At 42.8% G+C, this 26,387-nt stretch overlaps 1 protein-coding gene across 2 annotated transcripts; it reads left to right on the forward strand.

The window, feature by feature from the left end:
• The first annotated feature begins 312 nt into the window (after positions 1-312).
• On the forward strand, positions 313-25,908 carry prr36b (proline rich 36b). Of its 2 annotated transcripts, none has more exons than XM_026927236.3 (5): positions 313-685; positions 10,493-11,073; positions 11,429-11,522; positions 20,425-20,636; positions 21,105-25,908. In XM_026927236.3, exons 2-5 carry the CDS (start codon positions 10,539-10,541, stop codon positions 24,845-24,847), a joined length of 4,584 nt encoding a protein of 1,527 aa, XP_026783037.2. In that variant the 5' UTR covers positions 313-685; positions 10,493-10,538; the 3' UTR covers positions 24,848-25,908. The 2 variants fall into 2 exon arrangements, with proteins under 2 accessions (XP_026783037.2, XP_026783038.2); XM_026927237.3 differs by having other exon boundaries at positions 313-511.
• The last annotated feature ends 479 nt before the right edge of the window (positions 25,909-26,387 follow it).

The following is a 26,387-nucleotide window of genomic DNA, read 5'->3' on the forward strand; positions in this document are numbered from 1 at the left end:
ACAAATGTACAATTATTTATCATGCCAATAAAGCACATGAAAACTGTGTTTGTGTGTGTGTGTGTGTGTGTATGTGAGAGAGAGAGAGAGAGAGAGAGAATGAGAGTGTGTGTGTGTGAGAGAGAGAGAGAGAAAGAGAGAGAGAGAATGAGAGTGTGTGTGTGTGTGAGTGTGAGAGAGAGAGAGTGAGAGAATGGGAGTGTGTGTGTGTGTGTGTGTGTGTGTGTGTGTGAGAGAGAGAGAGAGAGAGAGAGAGAGAGAGGCGACTGCTAAAGCGTCTTTCCATTCTTTATGTAGCATCTCTCTCTTTCTCTCTCTCTCTCTCTCTCTCTCACACACACAGTCTCTCTCTCTCTCTCTCTCACACTCACACACACACAGTCTCTCTCTCTCTCTCTCTCTCTCTCTCTGTCTCTCTCTCTCTCTCCTCCAGCCGGTTACACACTGAAATCAGGCTCCCAGAAGAAAATCCTCGGAGCTTTCAGCTACACCATATTCCACTTTAACTCCAGTGAGTGTGTGAGCGCCTTCTTCTTCTCCTCCTTCCCTCTTCTTTTGGTTTTTGTCGTTTTCTGTCCTCTTTGTTGTTGTGTTTTTGTGCTGAGAGGATTTGGGAGGAAAAGCAGGGATACGCGCGAGCTCGGTTTGGGCGTAGCTGGAAGAGGAAACAGCGGTTGGAGCCTCGGTAAGGGTTTTTATTGGGCTTTTTTAGGTGGCTAGTAACTTCATTTCTGTCTCTAATACAGCTTTTCATCTCGGTATTGTTCCGTTTTGATGACGGAAACCTCGCCTTGGTGTTACATTTTATGTGTAAAATATAAACCGGAGGGAGTGAATGAGCTCGTGAGTAGGTTTCTTTTTGTCTCAGTGAATGCCATTTCACCAAGCTATTACCATGCAGATCCCTTTGTACTGACTGTTGTGTTTTCACAGCTAAGCAGACAGCACATAACACATAACGTTAACTGCAAGGGTTACAAAAAGAGAGATTATGACTAGCTAAATCAGTAGCATAACATTAGATATCCAATGTAATCTAATCCAATCTAATCTAATCTAATCTAATCTAGGCATGTTAGGTGAACCTGTTGGCCTTGCACATTGAGATCTCTGATTTCTACCTAAATCTAAGTGAACTTGTTGCGTATTGAACGCATTATTAAATTGTAACCTCATGATTTATGACAAATTGTGACTTCATTGACTTGGACCTACTTTTCTACCATCATTTTCCCCCCCCTTTCTAACACAACATCTAATCAAACCCTGCTATAACACAAATGACCGCATGAAATGGGGACGAAATGAATAATTCGTTCTCCTGTGTTGAGATGATGCATCATCTCCCATTGATGGATATCGTACTTTATTGATAGATTGATCTTCTATGATATTCAATTTTTCACTGTTCAGGCTGCTTAAAGTTATTTGCCCTTAACAGTCACCCTAACCCACCCCCATATATCTCCCCTCCCCATGTCTCTATCCATCACTTTGGGTTTCTATTGTTCTGTAGTGGGGCGGCTGGATGAGACCGGTCCTCCTCCTCCTCCTTCTCCTCCTCCTTCTTCTCCTTCTCCTCCTCCTCCTCCTCCTTCTCCTCCCTTTCAGCCACTCAACAATCAACAAATTTTCAAACCATCGAGGATCTGTGGTTTTTGCGTACGTTGAAAACAGACGCTTTATGATGCGTTGATCTGGATTTCTCATGATGGATGAGAATGAAAATGGAAAAAGCAGACACTATGGTCAGTATTGTCTCCTTCCTCCATCAGAACAATAGCAAAAGATGTGGAAAGAAGGAAAGACAGAAAGAAAGAAAGATGTGGGATCCTTGCTTCAGATGTCCTCCTCTTTGTAATTACGATGATCCCACCATATCTGCCAAGATCGTATCCCACGCCTCGTCGGTAAATCATCCTACAGCAGGAAGAAACTCTGAGACCTTATTATTGGGAGCGCATGTGTTAAGCACGATGCTTAAGACAGATAACGCCTTTATCCCTTTTGCAGTCGTAAGTCAAGTCTGGATAGCAAACAGGTTACAGTCTGGTTCGCAAAATTCTGACCGTTTCTGATGATGATGGAGTGAATCATATCGATTTTATAACCACATTAATTCAATACCATGTAAGTCCTGAGGCAGGCAGAGGTTCTGATCTCGATATCAGAGCCTGTATTTACTCGTCTGCGTCTTGGCAAACAAAAGACCCAAGATGGCCGTCTTCTTTCAGAGCTGTCTGTCACTCTTTGATATGGTACATGAGAAAAAAAAATTATCGATCGAGTCACGGATGCAACCTCAGCGAAATCATAAATCTATATAAAATGAGAATGCATTGGAGAAGCAATTAGAAGTTAACTTCATATATTCATAAGCTATTACATAGAACCTGGTCCTAGGTAATCGATCATAATGGGCCGTGCATTTTTACGACTTTAGGATGTCGTAACGTCTGAACCCGCCCATCCTGCAATAATCTTAATGTACATTATAGTATTTAGGATACTGTCGCAGTGTGCTCGTCTTTTCCTGCTGTTCTCTTCTGATCCCAAATGAAATGCTGGATCCAGATGTCACTGCGTTGATCTGGTTGTAGTAGTCATCCATATCTTGATGTTTAGAAGATGTCATTGTGTTACCACAAACACGCGTTTGTGCTTCACAGTTAATTATTGTCCCATTTGTAAAGGAGCACAAGTCCCTTATTATTAGCAAATACATTCTGTTGTGTATGCTCCTCTTAAAGAACGCAATCCCATAATCCTCTTCACTGAATGACAGTTTCATGAAGGCAAAATGGCGGATAGGACGGTCACTTGAGAATGTGGTTAAAAATGTATATTGATATACTAATATACAAAAAAGTATATAATTTATTATAAGATATTGTATTATAAGACAACATTGTATATCTTATATCAAGTACATATAAGGTCAAAGGTCAATGCTTTATAGCTCGAGCATTTTGCCGTGCTGTTTTGTTTCCTCGTTCACTCTGAAAGCCTGATATTCTGGTAGACAACAATAACCCATGTATCATGTCATGATGAATAGCCGCCATTGCAACCCGGGGATCGTGCGCATGACTCAGCCGTCTTCTCTCTCCGCACTGTGATTGGCTGTCCAGCTCCCTTATTCCCAGAATAATTACGGGAAAGAACCGAATGACCCGGCGAATGTCACAACCACCTCCATTAATAATCGTTGTAGCTGGCACCCGCATCTGCAGCGGAGCGATTAGCTGAACCGCAGCAGCCATCGATACTCTCCAGGGCGACCGCTGCGTGGCTTTTCCCAAGATGGCCGTGCCAAAACGGCGTTGTGGTTTTCCTGCAGTTGCTTGTGCTCTTCCCAGATTATGTTACCCTGTTGCTGCAGTACAGATAAAGGCTCCACAGGCGGTGTGCAGTTGTCACACACAACAGTTGGCTGTGGGCTTTTTGGTGCAGCGTTGTCCTCGTTTCCACTGTTTGTGTGTTCTGGATTGTTTTAGCGGGAGGTGACCTTTGGTGGAGGTCAATTTTCCTCTAAAACCGCATGCTGTGATTTACGGACTGTTGTATTGGAGTAGGATTTGTACTGTAACAGCTTCAAGCTTACTCTGGAAAAATACAAAACAGGAACAAATGCCATTTAAATTGGTTCTATACTTAACTGTAACTGAATTTTTATGTAAATTGGATCACTTATCAGTCAGATATGAGGGCTGTTTGCATACAGAGCCATCATAAGAGCCATGTTCTTTGTTAAACGTTATCAGTCAGCCTGAGATTAGGAGTCAGACTGGACGGGATTTGCATTTCCTTCATTTTATTACAACTTCCTGTTTCAGTCCGGTGACTACTCTTAGCCATGAAGGAGGGATGATAAAATTTAATACATTTTATTACATATGGCAGGATACCACCTTTTCTTTTCAGATACAGATACCGCAACCTTGAGTATTGACTGATAACGATACCCATCCATAATTTTATTCTTTAAAAACTCCTAAGCTTTAAAATAATACATAGCTGAAAAAGTGACTTACAAAAAAGGCAATCATGTCTCTGTATCTTTTCAAAACCCAGTTCCAATCTTTTCCATTTGTTACAGGATTGAACCAAATACATTCTTTTTTCTCCGATAACGGATCCATTGTTTTTTGCTGGCATCAGTCCGATGCCGATCCTGTGTATCAGATCAGTGCCATTTTTACATTTGAGATAAATTCACTACATATTAAAAAGCAGCATAAAATTAAATAAAAACCTCTGATTAAATTAATTAGATTAACGCTAACGTCCAATCAGGAGCTGGTTAATCCATGTAACAATGTAAACTGATGATGCTCTGAGTTAAGTAGAGTGACATAATTTGTTGTGAAATTGATAACAAAATTATTGATAGTTGTTTTTGTATTACTCCTAATTAAGCGTAATGTTCAGGGTTGTCATGATGGATGGATGATATGTTTTAAAAAGCATTAAGTGGTTATAATGGAGATTTATCAGACAGAGGGAATTATAATTGCAAAGGTTTTTTTTTTGTTTGTTTATTTTCTGATAATTGAAATCATATTATGGTTGGATAGACCAGTTAGCAGAGTATACGTTCTTGTCACTTGATCATGTTTTCCCTGAAAGGTCACATGACCAGATCTATACACTCACTGGTGCTGAGTCAGGTTAAATATTATGAAATACTATATCCAGAGTTGCTTTGAAGTGGGATTTACTTTTCGCCACACTGAGCTCACAGTGAATAGATTTGGAGATGCTTGCCGCTTCTGCCCAGTGCAAGAGTGTGGTTCGGCTTTATTTGTTTTATCTATGCAAACTCTTTATTAATAGGGTGTAGAGCATCGCATGTGGAGTGCACATGACCCTCTGACTGTGAATATTCACTGAGGGCAAACAAGGGCTCAATAGTGAATACGAAACCTGTTTACAGTCAAATGCTGAGAGAAAAAAATCAAATAAAGTGGGTATTATTATTATTGTGTTATTGCCGCAATGAAGCACTGCATAGTGTACAGCTCTGTCGCATGAATGGCTCTACAGTGAACGCCGCACTGAATTAAAGGGCGCTGTCAACTTTCTGTTTGCTGTAGATTGTCCAAAGCGCATCAGTTGACTCAGCTGTTCATTATTGTGCATTCGCTCACAGTATGTTGCGTCTGTGTGTTCCATCTGTGCCATGCCTGGCAGAAAGGATGTAATCCTCTTATAGGTAGAGTACTGTGGGAGTGTGTGTGTGCCCGCCTTTCCCTTCCCTAGCTAGCCAGGCATATTGGCTGCCTGCCACAGATGTTATCTCCACCCATCATGGTGCATGTCTGTGTGACCATGTGCACACATGGACACAAAATCCAGCACTATTGATCAAACCCCACCAGCTGCTCCTGATCACCACTTATCTAATTTGCCCCCCGGCAGAGGCTTTCACTGTGAGCAGGATAATGGGTAATGGGTTTTGGTCTTCAGGTTACAAATGTCTCTTGAGATCACCTAAACGCGTTTCTACTTCCTCCTCCGCTGACTGGTCACAGGGAGAACGGTGATATCCATGGCATTTAGTCTGCGCAGAGTAAATGCTTATATGCAGAGTCATTTTTCCTTCTGCTCCAGTCTCGAGCCACAACGCTGCCTTTGTAACCGCTCCCGCTGGTCATCTGGTTCGCCAAGACTAAAGCTCATCAAAATGCCAACATTTGTGGCGTTGACTGGTTTGGTTTGTGTGGTTTATTTGTTTGTTGGTGTACACTAGCTCTCTGTTTCTTTTTGATTTCTTGTTCCATAGGCCGGAGGATGGTCAAGCAGATCAAGCAGGATTAGCATCAGGCTTTGTACAGGGTTAACGAGCCCTGTCGTGTGTTAATCTTTGTGCCCCAGGGGGTCAACCCCCTCCAGAGCCTGCGGCCATGATGACTCATGCCCATTCGGCCTGCATGTAGTGTGATATGGCCTAAACCTTTATTAGAACTGGTGGGATGAGGGGGCATGTGTAGCACGCAGGGCAGAATAATAAACTATCCATGGATGGAGAGTACAAATGATCCCCAGTTAATAACACCAAATCAAACTTTCCCCTCCTAAAATACTAGGATGCTTGGTGAACTTGGTGAACTGAAATTCACTGATGGCACATGGCTTCCCTGATCTGCAAAAAAACTTGCCAAAATCCTATTTACAGTACAAGGAATACTTATCCTACAATTGGACAGAGTCCAGGGGCCTGCCACACAAGCTGATGGCCCACCAGCCAAGTTACGACAACAAAAGGTACATCCTTACTCACTACCAAATCCCACTTCTTTCTAAAACCCTTGGCTTACCCCCAGTGATTCGTTTTTGTTTTCTCACTTCCCCCAGAAGCCAATGGCCTCAAAAAGTCATTTGTTATGGTCTGACATCACCACCTGTACAGGCATCCCAACTCCTTCCTCTTGGCCCCCTCATCTGCATGTATTCTGGGAAGAATCTGGTGGAGTCCAGCGAGCTTTGTTTCACAGCAGTTTGTTTGTGCACCGAGCCAAGGCGGCTTCCTGACCTTCTGGCCAAGGGTGGATTGAGAATGTCCTCAGATTTTGTAAATATGAACATAGAGAGCATCATGTGCACTAGTCATCCCCTCTAGCAGTAGTGACATAACACTTCCTTCCAAAGTCTCATGATGGGTCGGATGACATAAAGGTGTCAGTTCAGCCTGCTAACGGTGGTGGTCTCAGCAACAGCTTCACGTAATCTCGTTGGCGTTACGGACACAAACAGCCCATGGAGTATTTGTGCAGTTGTGAAAGACACCATTTGTTTAACGAAAGGCAGCAATGTTCCATGGCCATCTAAAGGGTTGAACATTCATGTGGAGCAGCATGATATTTCTACATCAGAACTCTTAATTTTAATTTCTACATCAGAAATCTTAATATGCTTATATGTCTTTTTAGCTAAAACAGCAGTCAGACCAAACATGAATAAAATTATCCCAGTTGAAAAGCAAAAAAGGGGAATGGGCAAGTTATGTAAAAGATGTGCATTTGCTTCTGAATTACTTTCACTAATTCACAAGCTTTGGTCTGTTGAGCCAATGACAACAAGTGGGCGGGAATGTGTTTGGTAAAAATAAAATGGTGTAGCTGCTTATTATTAAGTAACGCTTACACCAGACATCTAATCCACTGACTTATGCCTTTTTAATTTTGTGGTAAAATAGTTTTTCCATTTCTAAAATAGTTTCTCTCAGCCTGTTTCTTATCAGTGTGGGCACCTCTGTATGTCTTTCAGGCTAGGGGTGACCAAACTCTCAAAACGAAAATAATGAAGACTTTGGTAACTCATCCAATCATTGTTGTGCTGTTTCTTGATTACATTAGTACCATCTGTTAATCTGTTGTTTCAGGGTCAAGAAGGTTCACATGGAAGGTGCCTGTTTTGGTGCATGACACCTTGGTCAGCTAATCAGATTTTTCAGAACCGCAAATGTAGGAAGGGTCTCTGGTACATCCCATTAGTGAATGAAAATAACACAGGGGTCCTGTGTTCCACTGCTTTTAGAATTGGGGACGTGGGGGAGGGTCCACTACTGCCTCGGGTGGACATGGATAGTGTGGAGATGCTGGACAGAGATGCTGCATTGTCTCAGTCTGGCATTCAGGGATTGGCTGCGGTTAGCTCAGGCACCACGGTGCATTAGCTAGACCAGCCTGGTCTCAGCAAAATGCCAAACGGTGATAAATTGCTGATGATTACTGGGTCAGAAAGCTTTAGCAGCACCCCTTTAAAGTGCCAAACCAGAGCCTTGGAGAAGTGAACAGCTGATGAAAGCTTCTTTCCCAGAAACAGAGTCATATGGAACTGAGGATTTCTGCGTCATCTTTCGCTTCATGCAAATCTTTCCCCCCTACAGTTCCTCCATTGATAGCTATTTAAAGAAAAGCCACAGTGACTTACAGGCCAAAAAAACCCCACACACTATGGACTGCTATAGCGCGCTATTCATCAGCGCTATTAGCACTGGCTGGAATGTTTAGTTGCTAGCAGTTTGTGTCAGATTGTTGGACGCTGGGTGCAAGCCACCAGCACAGTACGTCTAGAGCTGGATGGCATTAGCTCGCTAGTTCCTGCTGGGCCTCATTCCTCATTTATTGGAGTGGTGATGTAAAACAGTTCTGCTGTTGCTTTTCCACTCAGGCCACATCTGAAGGCACAAGGAGCTATTCAGGAATTCATTTATTCATACATGCATATAGCCCTGTGTTGCACATGCTCTCGAATTGTGAGAGCAGGGTGAAATTGCCCTTAAAATATGCTGATGGCCTGATTAGACAGTGGCAGCACGCAGAGGACCTCATCTTCTCATCTAGGAGGAAAGGACTGGATAGCTCTGCTTTGTTGGAGGACAGCCAAAAAGGAAAATGATGTAGGATGTTCTGAAATGGGAGTTGTAGAAATAAATGGGTATCATTTTTTTTTTTTTTGAAGAGATACAGAAGATTTTTTTGACCTTTTTATCCTTTCCGGAGGAGGTGTCAGATTTGTTACAGGAAGTAGGCCATCAGATGGTGTGTACGTGTTGCCGAGAACAAGGCTAATTTGTTAATCGCTACACTAGTAAAGAAATGTGTCAAAGTGAGGGGTCAAAAAAGAAGCCTAGACTTATAGCCAGTTTGGGCTTTGGGCTTAACCTTTTTACTCCCACACCACTGTAAAAATATTGCATCCCCAATCCATGACATTAAAATCCAGATCCAGGACATCCAGCCGGTTTTCTTGGTAATCATCCAGCCATGGATTTACAAAAAAACGGCTCCTCTCCCCGCTGCGAGTCTGTGATTTATCGCTCTGACGCAGGAAAAAAACCTCATCCACGCCAGCGCCCTTTAACCAGAAGGAAAACGACAGGACAGCAAGGGCGCCACCGATGAAATATTTCACACATACCGTGGTCTCGATGTGCAGACGACTCTCAGAGCGAGGGGCCTGACGGACATTAGTTCCTTTTCTGGAATAAGGAGTAGTGTTGTGCTGCTTGACGGATAAGTGGTTGTTAACAGGTTTTTGAATGTGGGTGGAGGGTGATGTAAGAGACTATGAGGCGTGTTGGTGTTCACAAAAAAAAAAACCCCAAAAAAAACAAAACGAATTGTCTCAGTCAAGAGATGTAGCTTCTGGTATTGAGGCAGAGGTTCTTATTCTTGTGGTTCTTGTGGAGGACATTGCCACTGCTGTCATCATTTTTTGAGTTTGAGACTAAAGCCACATTTTTTGACTGGGAAGGCCCAGTCTCTTTCTCTCTCTCTCTTTCCCTCTCTTTCTCTCTTTGCTAACGTTCAGAAGTGGAGTCAAAGTGAGACAGATCTGTCTGGAAGTGTGTATAGCTACAGGGATCCTCTCCCTCAGGACTTCTCCCTCTCTTCCACTCTCCCCCTCTTTTCTCTCACTCTCTCTCTCCCTCTCTCTGGGTTTCCTCAGCTGTTAAGGCCATCTGTCCAAACACTCCTAAGAGCACTAGCACAGATCTTTTTGCTGGACAGAAGGAGGGAGGAGGGGTGACTGAGAGCAGCGTGGGGATGTGCATATACTGTAGCTCTTAAAGACCTTCTGAAAAAGGAAGGGGGGTAAAAAAGAACAGCTCAGGCTGACCAGAATGATGTAATGATTGTGGGTGTGAGAGAAAGACATATTCAGTGCGGAAGTTAGAACATCGAGTGTCTTCCTCCTCAGGTCCAGAAGGACCTCAAGCTTCTTTTTTCTTTTCCCATGGCCCCCCACCCACCCAGGCCAAGCCACATCCTCTGTCTGGCTGCTGTGATGCATTTGTGTCGTTCTTAAATCGTACATAAAACATCTGCATGAGAAAGGCATGGGTAACAAGGCTTTGCAGCCAAGGCTCAAACATTCACAGTGGTATTGCGACTCTAATACAAACCACTTCTTACTTTTCTTGCCCTTTGAAATGTGGCATATCAACTGTGAAACTCTTAAATAATGGCTCTGTCAGTATACGTCTGTGCACTCTGTTGATAATTAACACCATGCTACCATCACAATCCTTTTATTAAAACCGAAAGCACACAGACAAATCTGTTAAGGCACACTTGTTCCCAATAGAGCTTGGCTTGTTATGTTTTGTTCCCATTCTTTTTCCACTTGGTGCTTTGAATACATTCAGTTTAATTTTCCTTCTTGGCCTGTTTCTAATACTGATGCTGATTCTCTCATGCCTATTCTGATTCAACATTCAAGATTTCAAGATTCAAGTAGCTTTTTGGCATGGTAAAAGGCTTTACATTGCCAAAGCATTGGTAATGTTAAATTACAGCCATACACATTTCTGTAATTTAATGGCTCGATTTGCTGACCCTGATCCTGATAATGATTCTGATTCTCAGAGGACAGACCTAATCTGATAATTCCCAAGCTTCTATTTGACAGTGCAAAGGTTTTTTTTTTTTTTTTTCAACTATTGTCTTGATTCTCACACTGCACCATTTTTCTGTATTTGTAGGTTGTTCACTGTACCTGATAGTGGTTTGAGTTCCCTGTTTCCCAAGATGAAACCAGACGGGGTTGACTCAGGAGCGACGGAGCCAATGGTAGCACTAGATGCAGATCCCGTGATCCAGGGGGAGCCGCTGGGGGAAGGCCAGGATCAAGCTCCGCCCGCTTCACAAACGGAAGAGATGGAACAAGGGGAGCCGCAGACAACCGAGACGCCCGCGGCCGCCACCAAGCCCAGCAAGGATAAGACTGCAGACCCAAAAGCAAAGACAAAGGGTGCCACCAAAACAAAGACATCCACCACTGGCGCTCGTCCCAGCACCACTCAGAGCCGCATAACGAATGGAGTACAGAAGCCGCCACAAGCCAACGGCGTTGCCAAGAAGACCACCACTAGCGCAGCTGCCGAGAAGAAGACAACCAGTGCAGCTTCTAAAAAGCCTGTAGCTGCCGTTGGGGCAGTGAACACCAAGACCACCAGCAAGACTGCAGAAAAGAAGCCCATTGGGTCACCAAAGACCACCGGCACGACGCAGCCGGCCAAGAAGACATCTGTCAATGGCGAAAAAGCCAAACCAAAACCTACAGGTAGGTGGAAAGAGGTGCTGTTAAAAGAATAATGTCTGTAAGAATGAGTGAAAGTCGACGGCCACCAATTAGCATTGCACTAGCATGCCACTGCACTTTTGTTTGGTTGTTGTTCTGGTTGATTAGATCATGTTCATGTTGGAATTGCCAAGAAATTTTGGATTTTAGGATTTTTACAAATTAATCATAAAGCTAGGAATAGCAGAAACGATGCCATAGCAACACAGAGTACATAAATACGTATTAGCATCTGTGGACGTTATTGTTAGCAAACCTTTAGAAATAGTTACGAAAGTCAGGATTTTCTGAGCAACCTGTTTATTTAAACTGGTTTTTAACCTTTTCCTCATACCAGCGTCTGCTCCCAGACCTGCCTCTGCCAATACCACCAAGCCCAACACGACTTCCTCTCCCAAAACCGACAAGCCACCTGTCTCCAAGACAACCAGGTAGGCCTCTGATTGGTTCAGATGTTACCAAGCAGCCTGCCAGATTATGTTAATTAGGATCGCAGGGTATGGTGTTTGGTTGAGCATTAAGGCCCTATCTCTCTCTCTCTCTCTCTGTCTGAGCTTTTTATTTCAGCCCACATGTTACTTAACATTTAGCATTTCAGCATCTGGACAGGAAAATGGATTCTGGGAAACGTTTGGCTTTGCTCCGTAAGTAGGCCGATAGTCTCGCCAAGACACACAGGGTTTAGATCAGAGATTACGCCGTTCAGAAGATAAGGCCCGGAGACGAATGACAGGCATGGCAGTGTGGTGTTTGTGTGGAGCTTCAGCAATCAGCTCAGATTATCGTGAATACCTGCATCGAGCACGTCCATCTCTCAGAAACAAACATGGCCACTCGGCGCCTCTGCCTGAATGATGCCTTTGTTGCTGAGCCATGAGGAGGAATGTCTTGAAGTGCTTCGGTGGTCTCTGTCGCTCTACGTCATACTAGTCTGTGTGTGTGTGTGTGTGTTGGAATTTGATTGTTTTCAACATTGTGATTACAACAGCAAGCTTTTTGTGTACTGTCCGTAATTATTTTCTTCAGTGTTTACTTAAGACATGACAGTTTCCCTTCTTTAGTGTCACTGTTTGCTGTTTCCTGTTTTTGAAAGAAAGCAAAAAAAAAAGGTGGAAAAAAAAACCAAACTCACAGACAGCGAGGAGGAGCGTAGGATTAATTAAGCTCCGTATCTTTCTCTCTGCCAAGCCGGCCTCATTTTGGACGAGTGTCGACATCTGAGACTGCCCCATAAATCATTTGTTATAGGCTGTGACCTTATTTCAACTCTTTTTCTTGCTGATTCGGAACTTTCTAACGTTTTTCTTTTTTCTTTTTTTTTTTGCAGGGCAATATATTCACATTCCTCAGATCCAAAAGCACTATTTAGATTGCAATATGTGTTTTCCTTTTGTTGTTGTTGTTGTTGTGCAACGACGGCACATTACATCATCTCTTAATCTTTCCGGAAATCTTATTGGCCTTGAAAGGTTGCAGTATGCAGAAAGTATTCTGTCTTATTGTGTGCTACGATCATACCGAGACACTACAGACGAGATGTTCTCATGTGTTTGGATGAATCCTGGCTTTTTGTACGAGCCAGTAAAAGCTAAAAAAAAAAAAAACAAAAAAAAAAACCAGTCTGATCTTAATTTATCATGACTGTGATGCATCGCAAGGCGGATCAGAGTCACAATGTGTAGCACTGCTTCTTTGCATGCCGTGTGTGTGTGTGTGTGTGTGTGTGTGTGTGTGTGTGTGTGTGCAATTATACTTTTAATATCTGTGCCACAATGCAAATGCGTGTGTGTGTGTGTGTGTGTGTGTGTGTGCAGCCTGGAACAGTAGGGAGTTCCTGGTCTCTGCAGTGTATATGGCGAACGGTGCATGAATAAATCATGGCAACAAACACACATGTAGCTCTGCTTCTGTGTGCGTGTGTGTGTGTGTGTGTGTGTGTGTGTGAGGGAGAGAGAATGTGTTTGTGTGGGATTGTGCGCGTGCCTGACGATGTTGGCATTTCTACGTCTGTATGCTGGAATCTTTGTCTCAGTTTTTCTGTGGGTGTTTGGCATCTGTGTGTGTGTGTGTGTGTGTGTGTGTGTGTATACGAGAGAGGGAGACAGAGAGAATGGCTCTGTTGTGGTGAGCACTGATAAGCTTTAACCTGTTGTAACCCTGCATCATGGCGGCGTGTGGCGTTTTAATTAACACATGCAGTGGATAAACAAGTGACACTGACGCAATGGGCGTGTCCTTCAGACATGCGTGAGCTCATAGTGAGTCACTATACATTACACTGTAAATCTCTCTCTCTCTCTCTCTCTCTCTCTCTCTCTCTCTCTCTGTCTTTCTCTCACACTGTCTGTCTCTCTTTCTCTTTCTCTCTGTCTCTCTCTTACTCTGTCCCTCTTTTTTTCTGTCTCTTGCTCTCTCTGCTTCTCTCTGTCCATTTTTATCTTTCTTTCTCTCCTATCTCTGTTTCTCTCTTTTTACCAGCTCTCTGTATCTGTCTCTATCACTTTGTCTTTCTCTCTCTGCGTCACTCTCTTGTTTCTATTTTTGTCTCTCTATTGCTCTGTTTCTCTCTTTTCCTCTTTTTTCTCTCTATCTCTCCTATTTCTCAGTCTTTCTCTCCTTCTATGTTTCTATGTGTGTCTCTCTCCCTCTTCCTCTGTTTCCCTCTCTCTCTCTCTTTCTCTCTCTGCCACTGCACTGCATCTAATCACCAAATGGATCTTGCAGTAGAGGAGAGCTGGGCGTGGCAGGGACTCTGTGTGTGTGTGTGTGTGTGTGTGTGTGTTAGAGTGTAACCACTAGCACTTGATTGATTGATTGCTTTAAAACCCAGCCTTGCTTCATGCTCTTCACCTTCTTGGCCAGCTTTCTTCATTGTGTGTTTAAATCGAAGCTGTACGCCCTGTTCCTGTTTTCTCCACGTACATGCTGTGATTAATGTTACAGCAGCTCTCCCGGTGTCATGTGGTTACACTGATCGTCCTGTTTTATTGTAAAAAAAGAGCCCCCAGGTTTCTGCTTCAGCACAGAAATGCGTTTGTACATCAGTCGCGTAGCTCCAGGGAGAGATTCACTCGTACACCTGGGCAATATGGTGATATAATTTATCACAATATCCATATTATGTGACAATACCCTTTTCTGCAATATCGCAGATATCGTCAGTATTTTTATAATTAGAAACAGTTTGAAGCTCTGATTATAAGCAACAGATTAGGTGTTAAATTTGCACTGATTTTTAACAAATCTTAAAATTTTGTATAGATTTTTATACGTTCCTTTATTTTCAGTGTTTTCCATGTTTGTAATAAATAAAAGTGTTATTAATCTCAATCTTTCACTTTTTTGTTTTTTTATTGCAACACAACTGTTTTGCCTATATACTGTGATGCATATCATTAAAAATACCTTCGAGTATCATTTACATTTGTGAATTAGCACTAAAATAGAGTGAAATTATTTGCTAACGAAGAAAAATCAATGGCGAGGAGATGCTATACCTTATTAAATGTGGTTTCTAGGATTAGACCCTGTCAAAGAAGTGAATTTGAGTGAATATTTGAGTGAAATTATCACTGATATGCAAATATTATTGTGTCATAAAATATAAGAGCCAATCAGGTTCCAGTATGCAAATCCAGGCCCTACAGCACAGAGTTACCATGGAACAGTGGTGGGAAATGTAGAATTTTGGGTGTTTAGTAGCTTTTTTTGTGGAACAATCATGTGAATAGTTTTATAAACAAGTAGAAAAATCATTATAGTTTTCCAAATAAGCTTTAGGATACTTTAAATGATAGACGTACTAATTATACAATCCATATTGTGACACATTTTTTGTATTATTAATGTGATATTGTTTTTTCCTGAAATGCAATCAGCGGGACGCTCTAACATATTTTGAAGTAGCATCTACCATTAACGGCATTGCTTCTCTTTGGCTGGCGCCATGTTGGCATGACGTCATATCGCCACCTCAGCTGATTTCCGGAGTTTATTAGTTGGAGGTCTTGGCCTTCCTCAGCAGGATTCTGATTTCTGGACTATAAGACGATGAGCAGATTGACTGTTGCTCATTTTTTTAGCATGTCGGGATTTGTCTGTTTTTATTATGAGTTCGTTTCGTGTATCTGCTCGCTCTGAGAAGCGTCCACACAGGGGAGGTGTTCAGATTTGGATCGATGCCTCTTTGGCGGAGCTACGCACGTGTCTCTGCGCTTTGCGAGGCATTAGCAGAATCCGTTTAAGGGGCTAAAGAGTCCCGGTTGCCTAATTAAAACTTCATCAGTTGTTAGTTGCCAGTTCCCTTCAGCTTCATGTGGAGATCTCTGCTTCTGCTTACTCGATCACATACAGGGAAAATTCAGCAGAAATGTTTGTTTAATTTGTTGTGGATCAGATGTTCAGATTTGTGTTTCTGTGTTGACTGAAAAAAAAAAAAAAGTCCCCTTGTCTGCACAAATGCCTAATGATTCACACTTAATGACTAATGCCTAATGAGTCAGTGTTATTTGTAGAAAAAAGCCCAGGGCTACATTCATGAACTTTAAAGTGTGTGTGTCTGTGTCTGGTTGTGTGTGTGTGTGTGTGTGTGTGTGTGTGTGTGTGTGTGTTTCCTCACTTTACCCTGTGATCCTGTTATTTTTTCAGGTTATAATCTAAATGTTATTTCTTTGCCCCCTAACTGAGGCACAGATGCCGGTGGCCTAGCCGATGGCAACATCAAACTTTTATAGACACATAAAATATGAAAACAGTGGCCTAGTTTACCTTTTTTTCCCTCCCTGTAACATTGTGCAAGATCCACAACTAGCAGAGTGCAAATAAGGAGCATGATTTTACACAGGAGATTATTTGAGAAGTGGAAAGTGGCACTAATATGAAGTTTTATCATCTTTAATTGGATGAGCCGTGCATATCATGCTTCTTCTCCTCTCTGTCAAGTTACATTTGAAGCAAGCAGACATTAATTCTGTCTCTTGCTTTCCTCTCTCTCACTCTAAATTGAGTCAGATCTGTCACTAGAGATTATGCATACTGGTTTGAGCTGGGGTATTTATTGTGTGCCTCTTCTTGCTCCATATCGAATAGCAGTTATGGAACTTTCTTTCCGAATGTTGCGCCACGCTCCTAGCCTCCATGCCAGGGTTCAGCCCCTGTTCTTCGCGCTGTCTTTAATGCTTCGAGCCACAGTACAAAGTCAGATTAAGGGCACGACTTAACACTTTCACCAATCACTAGGGTGAGGTTGCTTGTTCCACATAGTTTTCAAGTGCCCCTGAAATCAAAATTGGTGTTTCAGAGCTTTCAGTGTTTTGGACACCAATACGATTGTTTAAAAAAAAAAAAAAAAAAAAAAAAAAAAGAAGGGCAGAAAATCAGTTTGGGAGATGTTCTCGGTTTAATTTTATAGTTCATAACTTCTGGGGAAATTACCTGTGCTAATATTTGTGTTTATCCAGTTAAATGCGCTCTAGGAACCCATATGTCATGCCTCCAGGATGGGTCTTGCTCTACTGGAGCAGTTTGTTAGCAGCAGTAGCAGGTCGTTAACTCATTAGCAGCAGTAGCAGGTCGTTAACTCATTAGCAGCAATAGCAGTTCGTTAACTCGTTAGCAGCAATAGCAGTTCGTTAACTCATTAGCAGCAGTTGAAAAAAGCTCTAATTAAAACTCTTTGCTGTTCTTCATGTTTAGCTAGTTTGCTAAGCTACTGTCAGGTTTGTTTAGATCCGGTGTGTGGCGTATCCTGAATGCTATTGGCTGTCATGTAAACTAGTCAAACTAGTCATTTCTACATGCCACCGCTCTGACTTCCTGTATCAAAAGTAAATGCATCAACATTCGGAAACAAATCAACTCTCAAGCCATTTCATTGCAACTTCAAGATTATGCATTCGTGCTTGAACTGTCTCTTCAGTTTAGAGATTAGTGACAGTAATGTGGTAGCAGGCTGGGAGCCAATCACACATGCTCATTAGAATATTAGGCCACGCCCAGACAGTTCCTAGTTCGGTTTGATCAGCATATTCATTGATCAGCTGCCATTTTAGCTTTTCTTTTCATTATTATTTCAAATTTGCTGGACCTTACCAAATGATGATGCTGACCATAGAAGCAGATCCAGCCCTACACTGAACTGGACAACATTACTCTAGGGTTAATTGAAGGAACTAGGCCTATATTTCATAATTTTCTCAGTTTGAGCTTGTGTTGGGGACTTTCTCATATTCTCCCAGTGTTCCTGTGGGTTTCCTCTGGGTCCTCCGCCCAAACACATGTCACTAGGTGGAGTTTCTACACTAAATTGCCCCTAGGTATGACTGTGTGTGTGTGTGTGTGCATGGTGCCGTTGTATTCCTGCCATGCACCTAGTGTTACCAGGACAGACTCCGGATCCACTTTCACCCTGACCAAGATAAAGCACTTACTGTAGATGGACAAATGTATTAATTAATATTTTATCATTTTATGTCATCTTTTATATCCGATTAGGTAAATTAGATAGGAATTGCTACACTGTCCCCCCAGATAAGGGAAACGAAATTACTATAATTGAACAAATTACAGTATCCGTATCAAATCCGTATCATCCGTCCATAACCCTATGTTCACACTGCAAAGTAAATCGCTCGTGTTGCGTGTAGTTTGTCTCACATTGGTGTGTAGCAGCCGCTACTGTTGTCATTTCTGAGCGTGAAATAATGCACGATCAGTGTAAAAATAGATTGTGTCATTTATTTAAATGGTACTGGCTCAGTTGTTAAGAACTCTATGGGCTCATCATACATTAACTGTCATAGTAATATTTAAATTGCTTTATTCAGTAGAATGGACTAATCTTTGCTCAGGAACCTTAAAGTAGGCTCTTGTAGATTCTCCGACAGAGCCACCACTGCCTTGGCCTTGCTGGTTCAGAGGTCAGTGTCTTGTAATCCCTGCAATGGTGTGGAAGTATTTAAATTAACATGTGTATGACTATATCCTCATTGTTATTTATCTGGTCGTCCTGATCTTGACATGGTGTACTAGCGTACAAAGCCATAAAACAAAAGTAGCCACATTGCAGTTATATGAAACTGCATTGTGTATTTATATTCCATCTTTGGGTTTTTCTTTTGTTACTACTGATGTGTCTTTGCTCGTCTGACAAACTTCTTCGCTTCTGTGTAAAATAAGCTGAATCAGGAACCCACCCATTTTTCTACTCAGCACTGCTGAGCTCATTCTTCTTTTATCTCTGCATAAGCAGCCTTTTATACCCATAGCTCTATGTGTAGGACATGAATGTCATATCTGTGGTATTCTCTCCCCCTTCCTTTCACCAGAATACACACTGAATATTCAGCAGTCGTGTGCTTTGCCTCCACACACACACACATACACACGAGTGGGATTTGAATGGTTATTTTTGCTTGTGCTTTTTCGGTATAGAAGATTAAAGCGACTCTTGCCGCTCTCCCTGTCTTGTCATCCTCGCTGGCGCTCTTGTTGTTTCAGAAACTTTATTTAGAGCAGGCCGCCAGTGGAGCATGTATTAAGGAGATCAACCGCTCATGCCATGCCTGCGGGATCTAGGTTGCTTTTCTCAGCCCTGATGATAGGGCCCAGGCCCTACAGGACCACTTACCAGGCAGACCGCATTAGTCGTGTGGTGATACGGGTCACTGAGGGGCTTGGGGAAAAGCAAATTTTCAGGGGTGAAGTTGTTTGTGCCAGGTTTGACAGGATCGTTTCATTCTTGTGGCTACTCTTGTGTGTTTGGGTTCTTGTCAGTTCTTCTTCAGCACCCATAGAGCTTAATTAGAAAGGGATTACAGGGATTAAATGATGAATACAGATAAGCATGTCTGGTTAGCAGTAGGGCAAGCCCCAAAGAGGAGATGATGACCAGGAGATACCAATAGCAATTAACATAGCCACTTATCAATGAACAGAACGATGCCAAGGGTTTTAAGGAACTGTCTTACCTATATTCACACTAGCAAGTCGCTTATGTTGCTTGTACTTCATCTGTTGTTGGTGTGCACTGTCTAACCTTTTTTTTTTTTTTTTTTAAATTCAGATGAGAAATGGCAGTAGCCAAAATGTAAAGCTCGCTATACGATTTATATACATCTGTTTTGTTTAAAATGGGTTTAGGTTTGATTTACATGTGATGTACTAGGCTTCATACTAGATTTGTTGGCAGATTACCAAAGCAAGCTAACTATACTAGCTACATATACTCACCAGAGTCACCAAGGATCTCTGAAATGTAATGTGTAGTACACATTTAATGATAATTTAATGAGAGGTCATATGTGAAAGTTTTTCTTCCATTTTTGCATGTCAAACAGTAAATGGGAACTAATACAAGCTAAAGTTGTGTGTGCAGAGCTGAAGAAATGTCGGACAAGACACAATAGGATTGACCTGAGGACTCATTCGAGCCAGTCATTTGCATTTGTCACTTTACTGCATCGTACTTAATTTGCTTAGGATTGAGAACATCTCAGTTCAGATGTCGTGCTATTACATTTTTGGCTGCCTCAGTCCCTGAAATCATGGCTCTGTTTCGCACATGTCCATAGAAAATTAATTTGTTGTAGTGTGAATGCAGGATTACTAGGATTACTGACACAAACTCACTCATACAGAACACATAGAAATGCTTTCTGTTTCCTTGAAATGCTCATACTGATCACACAGAGTGCCTTACTGTTCTCTGGTGTCTTGAATGTAAGTTAATCTGAGTAAGTTCTGACTCAGTGTTTGCGGTTTAGAACTTTGACAGATCAGTAGAGACAGCCATCCTTTCTACTCCGTGATCAGAGACCATATTAAAATCAATCTGGTCCTCATTCATCTGTGTTACTCTGTCATATCTGTGTGACAGAATATGTGATAAAAACTGGGTCAATAAGAACAACAGCATATCTCATCCTATATCCAGAAGACCATAACTTAGTTTAGGAGATCTTTACAAATTTTCCATTTACTCTGTTAGTAGTCTTGGCCCAGATTTCAAAACAGGAACAGGTGACCCAATCCTATCTCACATTCCTGCTCTGTGCTACATATAAATAAAGGACCATGCCTTCTTACCTCCTTTCCCGCTGCTCTGCTTCCGTATATTTTCCTGTCGGTCCTCCAGGGCCCAGATCTGCATTGTGAACAATCGGCTCAGGTCAAACAGAGCATCAGTATCACAACCACAGAGTTTATTACCCTCAGAGTAATAGTTAACAAATTAATGTACTGTTTTGTGGTTTGAGCTAACTCTTTTTGTATAACAATTTATATGTTTTCTGTTGATACTAAGTTCCTGTTTTCTTTCTGACATTACTTCTCCAGGCCTGCCACAGGCACCACAGCTTCTCGCCCAGCTTCTGCTGCACCGAAGTCAGCTGCCCCTGCCACATCCAAGACACCAACAACTGCATCAAAGACCACTCCATCTGCAGCCAAAACAACCACCTCCACTGCTAAACCATCACCTGCTAAAACTCCCTCTGCTGCTCGAGCTCCAACCACATCCACAAAAAGCCCTACACCCAACAAGAAAGGTAGATAAAAGAATTAAAAGTAATATTTATAACCTTAAAGGAAAGCATTTTCACTCTTTCTACATTATGTGGATTTTTACGGATGAGACAAGTTTAATTATTTGAGATGTTAGCATAAGTCAAGTGTATTAACTTAATAGGGACTTGTATTTGGCCAAATTGCTTTCTGTTATAAGAAAAATAAGTTGATATGAAACTCTGTATGCTGTTATGTACATGATAAATGTTTATAATATTTAAAAGCTGTCATATTAATGAAAAATAGATGAAAACCATCAGAATTAAAGAACTCATTGGCTTTAGTATGCATTATTTGACATGACTTTTTATGTTATTGTTTTATACAGTATATAACATATTTCCATAGCATTCAGATATGAATAGTTTTTTCTTCGTTCAATGTTGATATGTGACACAGTAACAGACACTGAGAACATGCTTCCTTTTGCCATATGCTTATCTGTTTAGATGCAAGCAAGCCAGCCACCCCTGCAGCCAAGAAGTCAACTGCCTCCCCTCTCACTCGCCCTGCTTCGACTAAGACCAACAAGCCTGACACACAGAAGGCAGCCACAACAGCCAAACAAGAGTCTGTCTCCAGGAAACCTTCTACCCCCAGCAAGCCAGCAGTGGAATCCAAGACGAGTAAGCCTAAGGAGAGTAAACCAACTCAATCAAAGGAAATCAGTGCTGCCATGAAAACATCTAGCACTAAGAACAGCACAGCCAAGGCAGCCAGCCCTAAGAAAGTAGTGGGGAGCAGCACTCCCATGCCGGTTAAACGTGGCCCCAAACCTGCACATAAAGAGAAAGAGGCCGAAGCTCCTGCTGTTGAGACTGCTGCTGCAGTTGAAGCCATGGCTGTTGCTGCTGCTGCCACAGCTGCTGGGACCTTTATTGCAGTGACAGACAATGAATCTGAAGTCCAGTCTGAACTCCTGCCTGAATCCAAGCCTGAAGTTGCACCTGTAGTCAAGCTCGAAGTTTCACCTGAAACCAAACTCGAAGTTGCACCTGAACCCAAGCTCGAAGATGCACCTGAACCCAAGCTTGAAGCCACACCTGAACCCAAGCTCGAAGATGCACCTCAACCCGTTTCACCACTCCCATTGGAAACCGAGTCTCAGCTCTCAACTGAAATCAAGTCTGAACATCTGCCTGAAACTATGTCTGAACTCCTACCTGAAACAAAGTCTGAACTTGAACCTGAGCCCAAATCAGACCTCCTGTTGGAAACTGAGTCTGAATTTTCACCTGAAACTATGTCTGAACTCCTGCTTGAAACCAAGCCTGCACTTGCATCTGAACCCAGATCAGAAATCCTGTTGGAAAGTGAGTCTGAATTTACACCTGAAACTATGTCTGAACTTCTGCTTGAACCCAAGCCTTCACTTGCACCTGAACCCAGATCAGACATCCTGTTGGAAAGTGAGTCTGAATTTACACCTGAAACAATGTCTGAACTCCTGCTTGAAACCAAGCCTGTAGTTGTACCTGAACCCAAACTCCTTTTAGAAAGTGAACTTGAATACACATCTGAACACCTGCTTGAAACCATGTATGAATTTGCACCTGAACCCCAATCAGAACTTCCACTGGAAACTGAGTCTGAATTTACATCTGAAACTAAGTCTGAATTACTGCTTGAAACCGAGTCTGAATTTCCCTCTGGCCCTGAACACAAGTCAGAACCCTTGTTGGAAACTGAGTTTGAATTTGCCCCTGAACCCAAGTCTGAACTCCTGTTGGAAAAAGAGTCTGAAATTGCCCCTGAGCCCAAGTCTGAACCCCTGTTGGAAACAGAGTCTGAAACTGCCCCTGAACCTGAATCTGAACCCCTGTTGGAAACAGAGTCTGAAATTGCCCCTGAACCTGAGTCCCAACTCCTGTTTGAAACTAAGCCTGAAACTCTGCCTGAAACGATCCCAGAACCCACAGTTGAATCTTTGATTGCTGCTGCAGTTGAAGACATTGCAGGAGACACTCAGGACATTCGATCAGATACAGAAGAAGAAACACCTGAAGAGGTGGTGCCACAGCTGGCAGCTCAGCTGAATCTTGAGCACCCAAGTGCTCCTTCTACTCTTGGAACAACAGTAATGTCACCACCATCCTCCCCCACTGGAGAGTCTCCCACGCATGTGGAACCCCAGATCTCTGCTGCACTACAAGATATGTATGCTGCCAGTAATCCCTGGGCACAGAATCAGCCCATGTTCTCAAGTGATATTACCACAGAGAATCTGGAGCAAGAAGAGATCAGGGTTCAAGAGGATCTCCTGACCACCATGGAGTCTGCAGAAGAGGAGGCAGTGGATGTAGGGAAACCTTTCAATCTGAGAGTGGAGCCTGACCTGTTGAGTAGTTCCCATGTGGAGCATTTCAGCAGTGTGTCACCTACTTCTCCTAGTATGGAGAAGGAGGAGGCAGTGGAAAAAGCAGAGGAAGAAATCAATGAGGATGACCATGAGGAGGAGGAGGAAGAAGAAGATGATGAGGATCAGCAAGAGAGGGAGATTGTAAAGGTTCAAGCAGTGCCTGAAACACAGAAAATGGACGATTTTAAGTTTGGATTATCAGAATTTAGCAGTTCCAATAGTGGCATAATGCAGTCTGATGATTTTGGCAGGATCGTCCAACAGGAGCAAGTAGAAACAGCCTCACCCTTCCAAACGGAGAGTCATCACAATGATGAAGATGGAGAGGACTTCACTTTGAAAAAAGTGGAAATGGAACAGCCATTTATGGGCCCACCAGGGGTCAAATCTTTTTCAGATGAAGAGGAAGAGGAAGAAGAAGAGGAGGAAGAGGAGCAGGAAAAGGAGGACATGGACACTGGTCCAGAGCATATTGACAAGGACCACATGGACTTTGGCCATGAGCAAGCTGGTGATCACCACATGGATGTTCAGCTCAAATCTGAAGAAGAGGAGGAGCACGAAGATGAAGATGTTGAGATGGTTAGTGAAGGCCAGATGGAGAGTGGAAGCAAGATTGCTGGAGATGAGGATGACTACGATGAAGGCTATCTAGACAACTTGAACTGCACTGCTCCAGCTCCCTCAATACCCATGACTGCAGCCTGGGGCCCATCCAACCCCTTTGTAGACACTTGGGCTCAGCCAACCTCCATCAACATAACATCCAGTCCCTTAGACATCAAGGCAGCTGATCCTGAGACGCCCACAAAGTCCCCTGCTGAAGCCTGGCTTGAGAAGCCTCTAGGTCATTTGACTGAACCACACCTTGTGGTCCGTGAAGAGACCGAGAGCTCAGTCCCAGTGGATGGCACTAACCTGTGTGCACCTGCAATTGGTATGTCCCAGTCAAGCACCCTTAGTGGAACAGCCCTGGCAGCCCACAGCAGCAGTGAGACCAGCACACCTGAAGAGCTGCGAGACTACGACAGCAGTTCAGGTGTGGAGTCACGCTCGGACAAGCAACAGACGCCTGTCCCCACAGCCCAGCCTGACCAGGAACAGGACCTCGGGATTCACCTGGAGCGAGGGGATGGGGAGGAAGAGGAAGCAGAGACACTTCCAGCAGATGAGGTCCTGGGTGATGCTCCAACTGCACCAGCATCTGTTCCATCATCCCCTACTACGTCTGGGGATGAGGCAAGTGATACTGAAGGAGAGATGCAAATCAATGACCCTGATGCTCCAGCTGATGACACTGCAGCCTTAGACAGTCCTACTGCCTCCCGAAACCTCCCTGCCTTGGAGGAAGATGAGGAGGCCACCGACATGCAAGCTGGAGAGGAAGATGGTGGGACCCCGCAGTCCGCCAACTCTGTAGCCTCCTATGGCTTTGACTGCTCAGTATCCAACTCCAATGCTCATTCTACTGCGGAGAGCTGTGGTAAGAGCCCTGGGATTTTTTCCCTGGAGAACGAAGACCAGCTTCCGGAAGAGGCTAAGGATCCCTCACTCATTAAGGAGCTGACCTTGCCTGCTGCAGCCGCTCAAGCCGAGGATCTACTGGGTTGTCCTGTCGACCTGCTTCCCCTCGGCCAGCAAGGGGAGTCACACGCCAATCCTGAAGACCAGTACCTGCTTTGTGGGAAAACAGGAGCCAGCGCTCTTGAGGAGTCCGACCCTGAATCTCCCATGCACCTGTCTCCCCAGCACGGGGACAGCACCGATGGCCAGCCACCTTACTACTCTACCATATGTGATAACACTGATAGCTTTCTGGCAGGTAACGTATAAAGTCCCCTAATGGAATGCACCTTTTCCCGCACCCTTCCCAAAACAGCACCCTCTCTTCTTTTTTGTCGTTTGTTTTCTTACCAGTCCAGGCGATGGTGTAATGAAACAGGGGGAAAAAAAAATTGGACATAGGGGGATGGACTGTAGGTTTATCAGTGCTGCTTTCTCTTTCTTACTACTATTATAGTCATGGTTATGATTGTATGGCTTAAATTCCTGTATGTACAATAGCTATTCTCATTTTCTATTAGAATGTACTATTGAATAACACTGCATACTACAGCGCCCCTGACCTTGGATTGATAGACTGAACTGTTGTGAAGTCCTTTAATGACTAAGGAAAGCAAAAAACAAAACAAAAAAAAACTAAAGAAAAGAAAAAGGATCACATTGGACGGACTCTATCTATGTTTGTATTTATCCTACTGTTTTTACCGAACAAATGTCAAATGATTTTTTTTTTTTTTACTTGTTTTATTGTTTATTTTTGTTAAGTTCCTGGTCTTCTCTTGCACTGTAGACGTACTCTTGCATCTTTTTTTTAAAACTTTTTCCTGTGTCAAGAACTAACTGTTTTAGCACTAAATAAGGATAGATCTTCTTCCAGAGGCTTCGCACTTTGGGGTTTTTTCAATGTAGGGAATTGTTGGAATGTTAGATGGCAAGCAATGTTGTTTTGTTTTTACATTTTTTTTCTAGTATAAAAAAATTTCCAGCACATTTTTGTGAAGGATAACTTATCATGATAAGTCACATACCACAGCTTTTTAAGTACTCAGCAGTGATCTGGTTGTGTTGATTTGCAGTAGTTGGACATTTTTCTTTGGCTCAAATATTCAATGTGGTGGGAAAAAAAATGACACTCGCATTTTTAAAAAATGACACTTCAATGTGGGTGGCGAGTATTGGACATTTGGATTGGAAATTGCATGTAAAACTAATTGCGTTACTGTAATACTGTTCAAGACCTATTATGTCAGGATGATCAAAAAAATAATAATAATAATGGTTCACACTAATTAAAAGGTTTTTCAAAATTCCATTAAACATCATTTCAAGGCCATCTGTTCCCGTTTCTTATTTCCCGCATGGTGCTAAAAAATTTGTCCTTAGGTTTTGAAGTTTAGGTGTCCATTGGGAACTATTTCCATTGGTGCATTCCCATGGAGTCTGACTGGGAACAGGAATGGTGTTACCTCCTAATGGAATTTTGATGAAATGACAGCCCTGGTGTCCACACCCATCATCTCCAGCATGTACCCTGACCTAAAAAGCTATCCCTACCTGTTAGAAGAGTCTGCAAAGCCAGACACATAAAAATAAACTCTCGCTCCTGGTCGTCCTGTATGTCTCCTGATCCTGAAGGAATGTTACCTGTAGGTCTTCAAATAAGGCTACACACACAGTCCAGCATCAGCCTGAATGAATCTTCTCTCTGCCTCTTGGTAGTGGTTTGGAGGTCTCTCTGTCCACAACCCCTCTCGCTTTTGTTCTCTTTCATCCATTTTATCCATAAAAGATCTGCACATCAGTCTGCTTC

Source organism: Pangasianodon hypophthalmus, chromosome 29 (assembly GCF_027358585.1).
Source record: "Pangasianodon hypophthalmus isolate fPanHyp1 chromosome 29, fPanHyp1.pri, whole genome shotgun sequence".
Taxonomy (NCBI): domain Eukaryota; kingdom Metazoa; phylum Chordata; class Actinopteri; order Siluriformes; family Pangasiidae; genus Pangasianodon; species Pangasianodon hypophthalmus.

What these genes read in the sequence shown, in the direction of transcription:
- prr36b (XM_026927236.3), top strand. Translation starts at nt 10,539, where the DNA reads ATGAAACCAGACGGGGTTGACTCAGGAGCGACGGAGCCAATGGTAGCA. An exon ending in CCTGTCTCCAAGACAACCAG is followed by an intron (nt 11,523 to 20,424) that starts GTAGGCCTCTGA and finishes TTACTTCTCCAG; the next exon opens with GCCTGCCACAGGCACCACAG. An exon ending in CCCTACACCCAACAAGAAAG is followed by an intron (nt 20,637 to 21,104) that starts GTAGATAAAAGA and finishes TTATCTGTTTAG; the next exon opens with ATGCAAGCAAGCCAGCCACC.